The sequence below is a fragment of the Nicotiana attenuata genome, chromosome 2, assembly GCF_001879085.1.
Source record: "Nicotiana attenuata strain UT chromosome 2, NIATTr2, whole genome shotgun sequence".
NCBI lineage: Eukaryota > Viridiplantae > Streptophyta > Magnoliopsida > Solanales > Solanaceae > Nicotiana > Nicotiana attenuata.
The window spans coordinates 21,739,334-21,750,037 of NC_031990.1; the positions used below are offsets into that span (position 1 = coordinate 21,739,334).

The 10,704-nt window shown below is 35.1% G+C and overlaps 2 protein-coding genes across 2 annotated transcripts; one reads left to right on the forward strand and one right to left on the reverse strand.

Annotated features, from left to right (window-relative positions):
- LOC109217363 (thioredoxin H2-like) lies at positions 3,589–4,168 on the forward strand. The gene is made up of 3 exons (XM_019381605.1): positions 3,589–3,706; positions 3,835–3,938; positions 4,025–4,168. Exons 1-3 carry the CDS (start codon positions 3,589–3,591, stop codon positions 4,166–4,168), a joined length of 366 nt encoding a protein of 121 aa, XP_019237150.1.
- LOC109205219 (dnaJ homolog subfamily B member 1-like) lies at positions 4,521–7,774 on the reverse strand. Its single transcript, XM_019367907.1, has 2 exons — positions 7,078–7,774; positions 4,521–5,400 (listed from the first exon to the last, which is right to left on the reverse strand). The coding sequence occupies exons 1-2, from the start codon at positions 7,548–7,550 to the stop codon at positions 4,953–4,955; spliced, it is 921 nt and encodes a 306-aa protein (XP_019223452.1). The 5' UTR covers positions 7,551–7,774; the 3' UTR covers positions 4,521–4,952.

Consider the following 10,704-nt stretch of genomic DNA (forward strand, 5'->3'; position numbering starts at 1 on the left):
TTAATTAAATAGTTTTTTTTAAAAGATTAGACTTTTCCCGACGATGGATCTATTAGACAATTTTCTTGAGGGATTTAAGTCTAAAGAAAAAAAAAAGATATTTTTTGTAGGTAGTGTAATAATTCCCCCTTGGTTTTTCTTTGTGCCACGGCTCTTTTCCAAGGGTTTTATTTGAACCGGGTGTAGTTAGTTTTTTTTTGGGAATAGGAGTCATTGTGTTGTGTTGAATTGAAGCAATATCTCTTGACTTTGTTATGCCTTGAGAATAGTGAGTACTTTGGTTGTGACGCTTAAGCTCAGTTTTTGACTCTTGTATAAGTACCTTAAATTGTATGATTTTAAATTTGCTTAACTGCTTTGACCAGAGTGTCTTGATGAATCCAATCCTGAGTGAGTTATGTGCCATGTGTGTGTGAGGTTTGGTGTTATTCTGTGCATTGCATTTGATGCCTAGAACTTGCCCGGTGTATTTGTAAAGCGAAATAGTAGTATTGTTCAGTGTTAGAAGTGATATAGGCATTTTCTTGTTGAGCCAAATATGTATATTTACCCACCTAATTGTTATGTATCGTAGTTAACCTCTTTGAGCCTATAATCCTTTTTCTTTGGCAACCACATTACAAGCCTTACCCATTTGTTTGAATTAACCATCTATTTGAACATTTTCACCTCTCATGAACACTTGAATTGTTATGAACTTGATAAAAGTTAAAGTGTGGGATGGTTGGTTTGGCTTTTGAGTGGAACTAATTGAATAAGGAGAAAGTTGCACTGTTTTGAAAAAGGAAGAGCCACTTGAATTGAAAAAAAATATAGTTGGATTGTTGTGAAAAAAAAAATTCCTTGATAAGTGGTGGCTCTCGACGTAAGTGTGCTTAAAGAAGAATGGGGTAATTTACATTGATGTGAAGGTGGAATTTTGGTTTGACATAAGTATGGGGTTTGAATATTAAAGTATATGTATTAAAGTGCTTAGGGAGGTGTAGTCACTCTTATATCTAAATATATCCTACCCGTCCTGTAGCCTACATTACAACAAAACAAAGTCCTAATTGATCCTAGATTGAATGAGCTCGATTAGTGGAGTAGTACACTACGGGCAAGCTTATGGTGCATCTTTTGTGGCATATGAATATTATTTCTGAGAGTGAGTGAATTTTTTTTTTTATCTTGAGTTCCTAAGTGTTCTTAAATTTTATTGTGTGGAACTACTCTCTTTTGTTGTGTGAGGGCACTTGATTCATGAAGGAAAGGTAATATCAGTGATCTTTATGTTAGAGTAAGTGGGTGAGTTGTGAATATCGCGTTGTACTTGTGAGTCAAATCTTGAGGTGAAGATGTTACGCTTTTGTGCTTACTCTATTTAACTACTCTTGGTGTGATGAGTTAGGAGAATTTTTTAAAAAGGTTGTGTCTATAAAAAAAGTGTAGTTTGATTGCTCGAGGACGAGCAATGTTTTAAGTGTGGGGTGTTGATGATAGGCTATAATTACGTATTTTAGTCGCTTATTACACTCTAATTTACTGCACTTTAATTGAGTTTGAGCTTTAATTGCTAGTGTTTTGCGCTAACTGTGTGTTTTATGCCTTGTAGGAGTGATTCCGAGCTATGTAGATATTATGGAATGAACTCAAGTGATTTAGAGCTTTGAAGTTTGAGTAAAAGCTCAAGGAATTAAGTCGGGATCGTGTTTGAGGGTCAACGGATGATAGTTAGAGCTAACGAAGAATCGAGTAGGCATATCGCGTACTGTCTAGTAAAATGGATATAACTTTTCGCTCAGGACTCTATTTGGGCTCCACAATATATGGTTGGAAAGCTAACTCAAAGGGGTACAACTTTCATGTTTTACGTTTTTCCAATTTCCAAATGGAACAGGGTTAAAAACGCGATTGAAACTGTGACGACGGACCTAATGCGGCAGAACACTACTGCAGATTTTGAAGGCCACTCTGGCCGCGGTCCTGGCGTAACCGCGGTAGGACCGTGGCAGGACGCGTAAACTTCAGGGACCAAAGTGAAAAACACGGGATTTTAAGCCCTAAACCCTATATGAAACGAAGGAAGCCGGCCAAGAAAGGGAGAGACATTATTTTTAACATATTTTTGACATAATTTAGACCTAAGGAGGCTAAGGAGACCGGAGATTCGACCTAAGGAGTCAAGAACACAATAGGAGCAAGACGCGGAATTCCTAAACGAGTTTTTCCTTCTTCTTCCTATTTCATTATTGGTTATAATTTTTAGTATTGTAGTTTTACATACTATTATGAATAGCTAATTCGTTTTCTAGGGTTTTGATGGAATCTTTTGGGGATGAATTGGTTGTTATATTAATATAGTTTTGAATTGGTTGTTTATCTCTATTTGTTCAACTACGTTTTGATTGTGGTTAATTGAAAGGATCCTCAATTAGCCGCTCCTATTTATTATGTATCTGCTTGAGAGAGAGTGCATATTTAGGTAGTTGTTTGAACAACATCACTCCCGGAGTATAGGCGAGAGTCATAACCGAGGGTTTAGAGGTTGGATTAGAGATAACGATACCTCGGGTGCGATCTAAGTGAACTGTAATGTGAATCTAGCTAGCGTAGCTTGAGAGAGTGCGTCTAGTAAATTATCATAATTGCTTGAGAGAGATTTATGATAGCTGGAGAGTTCATGATTGATAGAGGCAACTAAGTCAACGCTATAAGAAACATACAACCAAGGAAATCAACAACGGGGGAAACCATTACTTTAGACCTTTGTTCTAATTGTTTACAATTCAAGCATAGATACTTTTCAGCTGTTTATTTATTTTCAATCTTGTCTTCTTGGTGATATTAAACAGATACAGCTAAGCCTTAGTTCTCTGTGGGATTCAACTCCGGACTTTTAGACCGGATTATATTTGCAACGAACGCTTATCCTTTTAGGACTAGAGTTGGGCGTGATCAAATTTTGGCGCCGTTGCCNNAGTTCATATAAACGGAAAGACCATCACCGTTAGAGTTGTAACTCGTAAATAAACAGCGCGACTATATTTTGAAGTATGCTTCTTATATATATTTTTTAGGAGAATAACGTTAATGAGAGTCCATCTATATATCAACTTGCTGTAATAAATGCTATCTAGCTGACCCCTTCTGTTATACATTATAGGGAAGTTTTACGCCTTAAGCTATCTTGAAACAGTACGAAACAATAGTTGATATGGTCAATGCTTTTATCAAAACACAAAAATGTTCTGTAGTCCCACTGCTGCTTTAATATGAAGTATTTTCCTTCTCAAAATTTTAGAATATGTACTTATTAAAGCTTCTCTATAATAGCAAACAAATTAGTGGATGGGCGAAAATTGAGAGTATGAGAATAAAGTTGTACTGACCCCACTATTAGCAATAGTTAAGTACAGCACCAACACAAAAAGCAAAAGCTAAACTAGAGTTTAATTTTCTATAAGTGAGATTACTAGCAATCACATATGACTGGTCTTGAACTTACTAAAGAATAGTAAGTCCCTGCCAAATAGTAAGTCCAGCATCAAGCGAAGGTATTTTTTCCACTGACCCAAAATTCTAAAAGCAAATATCTTTATTGAGAAAATGGGTGCCAACAATTCTTCTGCTTGGCATCAAACTAATGCACTGTCAGCAACTCTACCCATGAAGACTCAAGTTACCCATTTCCATTCTTCAGCAAAATGGAAGCTCCATTTTGACAGTACTTTAAAAAAAAAAACAAATTGGTAAATGTTTTTGCTGGATTTTTATGCAAAGTTTTAAAAGAAAATATTACTAATATCATTGGCTCTTTTTCTTGTGGCTGCTAGATTGTTATTGACTTCACAGCTACATGGTGTGGTCCTTGCCGACATATGGAGCCAATTATCAATGACTTTGCTGCTAAATATACCGACGTCGAGTTCATCAAGATTGATGTGGATGAACTGGCTGCATGAACTTTAATTATATGCTTTGCTTGCATGTTTTGGTTGTTTATTTCTGTCACTAACAATGAATTTTGAATGTTTGAAAACAGGATGTAGCTCAAGAATATGGGGTGCAAGCAATGCCAACATTCGTGCTGATACAGCAAGGGAAAGTAGTTGATAAAGTTGTGGGAGCAGATAAAGATGGGCTGCAGAAGAAGATTGAGAATAACAGAGCAGCACTGTTAATTTGATCAGGGTCTGGTAATATGTTAGTGGAATGTCCAAAAATCTTTATCGCCTTTGCGATGAAATAACTGGCAACACCTAACTTCCATTATGTTTGTTTATGTATTTATTCAATCTCTGGTTCATCACTTCCATAAGGGTGATGAAAGCACAATTGTCACTGGTTTATATTGGTGTGAATAAGAAGATGCCTTTGCATGTTTTGTGTTTCATAGGATCTCTCTTCCAAATCCAACTACTATATTCAACAAAGCCCTGCATAAATGTCCATAATAACAGAAAAGCTCACATTCTTCTGGGCTAACGAGGAACAAAATGTAAAACCAAAACCTGGATAGAAAGCAAAACATATGAACGAAAGATGGCAAAGGAAAAATACTTCATCCATGCCAATGGCAGAAAACCAGACATGACAATGCCAAAAAACCAACAACTTTCATTACCAGTCTACCACAGCCCACAGTTGAAATTCACAACCAGAACAAAATAGCAAGCTATTCCCGACTCCAATTACTTGATGTATAGCATCTACCTCCAAATAAAATATTAAAACTTCGTAAACTACCTTAGGTGTTTAATATCCAACGTGAGAATTACATAGGCAGCTGGCATAGCTGCTAGATTGCTCCTTTTATGGCGCTAAATAAAACTAAACTTTGAGAGGCATCGTCAAAACAATAATCCTACTATGCACAATTCTCCTGTCTAGCATAAACTTTCCAAGTATTTACATTCCATTGCACTTCCACAATCAGTCAGTGTTAGTGACACCTTAAGTTAAGATCTGGATTAGTCAGCAGTCCTGCCCAACACTCTTCTGATATCCGATTTCTGATCTGAACTAAGCCTTGACGGGAACTTAACCTCAAACTTGATCCTCAGATTTCCTCTTTTCCCAGGTTCTTTTGATATTGGCATTCCTTCATCTGCGATTATCTGCTCATGTCCTGGTTTAACAACATCTGTGATTGGTATCGTAAGTTCCCTTCCATCCAAAGTAGTCAAGTTGATAATCTTCCCAGCGAGAGCATCTACTAATGAGATTTTCTGATTGATCACTAGATCATTTCCATCTCTCTTGAAGACATCATGTGGCTTTTCATCTATTACAAAAATAAGATCGCCAGGTGCAGCTCCAGTTTCATGGTTCCCTTTCTCCGGAAAAGTGATTTTTGTGCCTTTCTTCCAACCAGGTTTAATGTGTATCGCCAAGACCTCTTCAATAGTTGTAGGCTTACTGCAAATATAGTTCATACATGGAAGACAAAACTGACGAGGATAAGACCCAGAGTTAAATCTCATTAAGTGCAAAATAATTGATTGTAACTTCTAAATAAAATATATGCAAGGCTAGTAATCACATGTTCACAAAATTCCATTGTTAAGTCATTGTTGTCTTATCCCCTCAACCTCCTACCCCACTCCTCCGAAAAAATAATTGTGCTGCTTTTGGAAGCCAGAAATTTGACCTCCTATCAGCTGTAATTTATGTAGAAAATATATCATTGCCAGCAGGAAATGAAATATTCTGGATGAATAATCTACTTCCCTTGTGATCATAAGCAAGCAATGTTAAACTTACATTCTGTATAGTGTATCGATCTAGAAATTTATCAGGGAAAGTAGTTTTGATCCTTAAATCAGATCTCTGATCCAAAATTTTAGACTGATTAGCAATAAAAAAAATGATAGAAGCATGTCTTCCCCAACTGTAACATGTAATTCCTCAAAGCAGAGGTGCATTCTTGCAAAGGTAGATTTAAGTCTAAAATAACTGGAAGTATGTAAATGCATAGGAAAAACACTACCTCAAGAATACATTCAGATTGGTGGTCTCCGAAGGTATTGTATTCTCTTAAAATAAATCATTCTGGAGTCAGTAAACTACAAAATTTTCAATTTTCTACCTTCAATTTCCATCATTTTCAAAATGAGAACTTAAAACAACAACATCTAACTCTTTGAAAGATAGCTCGCTCAAGACTCTCACTAATGGAAATTGGAATGTCAATGCGCTATCAGTCTCCCACTAAAATCCACACCAAGTAATCAGGATTACATCAAAATTATCACACACTTCATCAAGAGGCAGACGGTAAAAGCACATTAAGGAAACTTTGTTGTCACAAGTGACACTTGCAAATGGTTGTTGCGGACTTGATTTTAAATGGTCAAAAAGCTATAAAATCCTTCGGCTTAATTCCAACTGTCACATCTAAAATTGGTTGAAACACTATGTTGGGCATCAGTTTTGATAATCTAACATTCAAGAAAGTATCAGTACCTCTTGAATTTGATATCTAATTTCTTGACCTTGACTTCATACTACACCAATCACTTATATTCTCTCTTTGGTGCTGTCCTGACTGACAAGCATAACTTAAATTAAATGTATTTCTGCCAGTTCGATGATAATCAAAGAACTTTCCCTAGACTCACAATTATCATTTATTCGTTCTATACAATCCATGCATATCCCCCATTACAGTTTTGATACATTGTGCAATAATCTCAACGGCACAGTCTCAAGGGAAGCCTAGAGCCCTAGAGGCTGACGCATGGGAGTAACTCCCTAGAGATCTAGATTCGTATCCTAACTACAAAACTGGGTGCTGTTCCAATCCTCACTTGGATGCCTCTGCTCATGGCCTTAACTGGCTACCCAGTAGATTAATTGAGGTGGGTACAGAATGTCCACCAAACACAAAACAAACAAAAAAAACTCAAAAGCACATACTGCCAAATTCTCCGCCCAATAGAACCAATCAACAACTATCATGTAATAAAATTAAACCGGAATACTGAGAATTGTACATAAAAAATTTGAACATACAGAATTTAGCAAATAAGTATTGAGGATGATGTCATTCATAAATACTTTTGTTAGTGTTAGTACAATGTAAGGCTTACTTACCCAGTGACATCAAGAACAATCCTTGAAATCTTCATCTTCCTCTTAGAACCCTTGAACAATTCCTCCAAGCTACACGGCAACTTGTTCTCCACCGGCGCCGCCTTCCTAATCCGTACAGTACCACCAGTAGGACTCCTAGTATACCCATCCGATCCACCAAAAAACTCCGCAAAAATATCTTCCGCATCACGCGAATCGAACTTAAATCCTCTCCCATTACCATTCATAGGTGACGACGGATCGAATTGACCCGATTTCAACGCTTCATCGCCGTATATATCATAGATCTGACGCTTCTGTGGATCACTTAGCACATCATAAGCCTCCGATATCTGCTTGAATTTCGCTTCTGCTTCCTTCTCACTGTTCTTGTCCGGATGCCATTTCATCGCCAATCGCTTGTACGATTTTTTCAAATCTTCTTCACTCGCATTGCGTGACACTTTGAGTAATTTGTAGTAATCAACGCCCATTTTCTCTCTCTCTTTTCCTGTTGATGAAAACGAAGAGGGAATGTAGGTTAAAGTGAATATATAACGCGTTTTTTTCGAGAAAGTTTTTATTTTAAAAAGGAAGCTGGATTAATCGTTGACCCGTAAAGAACGGGGAAAAACTCCGGCGAGTCGGCCGGTCGTCAACGCGAATGCGTAGGCTAGAGAAATGGGCGGATGTTGTGCTAAGATACGCAGAGGGAGAAAGATTTTTTATATAGGGTTTGTATTAGGATGACAGGGCTGTCACGTAAAAATATGTGATTGTCCACTTGTTACATGCCACGTGTGATAACTAGGGTGATTGTGATGACGGGGGAATAAAATAAGGGAAGTAGTGGGGAGTGCTGAGAACGTGCGAGCGCGTAAAAAAAGGACCGACAGAGTATCTTGTGTTGGAAGTGTGTGCGGTAAACAGAATCTGTTTTGGCGTCGCTGTATATGGCAATTTGGCGACTGGGCGGCGGTGTATACAACAATCGCTTATTGGACGAATAATTATAATATTTAATCTTTCTTCATCCATGCCATTTCCCACCCTAACGTCAAATTTCACACCAAAATGGTGTGACACCAAATTTATTCCAACCATTACATTATTTTTTACACCAAAAAATCTTCTCACTCTTCTATATTATATTATTATCTTCTATTTACTTTTCATTTTTTATTTCCTTCAAATAAATACTATCTTTTTTCTTTTTTTCATATTCATTATATAATTCACATTCACCATTTATATAATTATTTATTACAAAATGATTTTAAAGAATAAATCAACTAAAACTAAAATCATTGATAAAAGATAATTAAATAAATATTACATAATAGTCAAATTTAATTTAAGTACCACATTAATATTTAACTTTCGCCTCTATTCTCCCATAAATGCTCGATTAATGCATTACGAAGTGCGAAATGCGCATCATTATTTTATGTATTGTTTATTTTCTTTTTTTAATTTAGTTTTCACTTTTCAATTTTAGCAACATTAGATATCTTACATTTGCATTTTTTATTTTTAAATAATGGTTATATTTCTTTTTATATAATTATAATAATAATAAAATTAACTTATAATTTTATATAAATATAATATATACAAAAATTAATATATCATAAAATAGGATATAAAATTAAAATTATAAATATCTTAATATAAAAATTAATTATATACACAATATATGATAAATTAAAAGTCCAAAAAATAAAAAGATTGAATAAAATAATATTAAACCAAATTTAGAGTGATGAATAGTGTTGCACCAAATTTGGTGCAACACTATTTATGCTCTACAATAGTGCAAGAATTAGTGTTGCATTGGAGCAAAAAACACTATTTCTTGCACCAAATTTGGATTTGGTGCAAGAAATAGAGTAGCCTTGGAGATGGTCTAATGTGCGATTTTTCAGCGCGAAGCCGAATTAGTCAGAACCTAAAGCAGATAGGACTAGGGGCGGAGCTAGAGTGTTGGGAGAGGATTCGGCCGAACCTAGTAGCTTTGATTTGAACCATGAATTTGTTTTAAAAATCTATTAAATATGTATAAATAATTAATTTAGAACCCAGTAATTTAAAACGATGTGAATCTCTAACCCATAAACTTGAAATCTTGGCTTCGCCCTGAATATGACATAAAACCAAATTAAAAGAAATAAAGAAGATAGACATTGACCAATTCGCAAGACACTAAATTCAGAAGAAAGAAGTAATATGTTGGCCCTCAATGTGGACCAGATTACTTCTAGCTTGGGATCTCCAAGTCAAGTCAAGCCAGATATTTCTTCTCTTTTTTACTTTGTTGCATACTTTTTTGTATTCTTCTCATCTTTTATTTATTTTCTTTCTTTGCTGGTTTATGAATAAAAATAGACAAAAAGTTGAAAGAATTTAATATGGCTGATGTCATAATGTCTGATTTGCATATAAATATTGCTTTGATAAGTATCTTATCTGACTGTTTGTGAGTGAGGAGGCTTACCATAAGTTTAGAGAATGGTGGCCTGTGAGGAAATTGATTCCGGAGAGAAGTTTTGTTGATAGAGACCTCTTGCCTCACAACCCTAATGTGAGGAGACAGTTTAGAGAGAGAGTGGGCTGGGAGTACTTCTTGAGCGACTGTGTGGATGCAAACGCGCACCGTGGTNTGCATGTCCCTCCAAATGATCACAACTGAAATAAGTTATATATAAAATAAGAGAGCATGCAAATCAAAAAATTACAAATAAAAGTACTATCCAAACTTCTACGGCTTTATACTTAACCTCACCGAAAGAGAATAATATAGCATTGATTTTTATGTTCTTGTTTTTCCTAGTACACTAAGCAATCCAATTTTCATTACAATTAAGAAATCAAGATTCGGATTATAGTCCACATTTCTCTTTAAACTTTGAACTTATAATTTCAACAAAGATATGAAAAAGCATAAATACTAACTTTAGCAACCAAATAACCATCAAAACACTTGTCGAATCAATAGACAAAAATGTATTTGGAGTAAATTTAGACACAATATTCAGACGCATGAATTGAATTGTAAGGCCATAATTAGAACAAAGTATAATAACTTACAAATAGCTTCACAGATGAATTTGTGGGTAAGGATAGATATTTGCCTTGTTCTTCATGGATATGAAGTTAATGTAAGAGGCAAAAAGTAATGTCTTTTTGTGTTAGAAGTCTTTAACATATTCAATATGAATTGGATTTGAACGAACTCAAATTCTTGTATGAATGTGGTCGAAATTGTAGTTAAAGTCAAACTCAGCTATTAGGCAAAGTCTAGATATTACAAATTTATCCAACGTTGATATATATTTTGAGCGAATAATTTAGTTTTTGAAGGGTATAAAAGTCAACTAATATTTCAGGGATATTTTAGTCGTTCAAAATTTAGCGTGCAACATTCATGCTTTTATAATAATATAGATAGATATAGATTAGGTGTTTGTAGTCTTCAAGGATATTTATTACTAAGGGTAAAAGAGGAAAAAGATAATTAATTTTGTCTTGAACTTTTAAAGTGACAAATAATTTGAGACAACTATTTTTAGTAATCACGACTGTTAATATGAGAGGAGTAAATTTAAGTTGTATGTACTCGTAGTATAAAAATTTCATTACACTGACAAT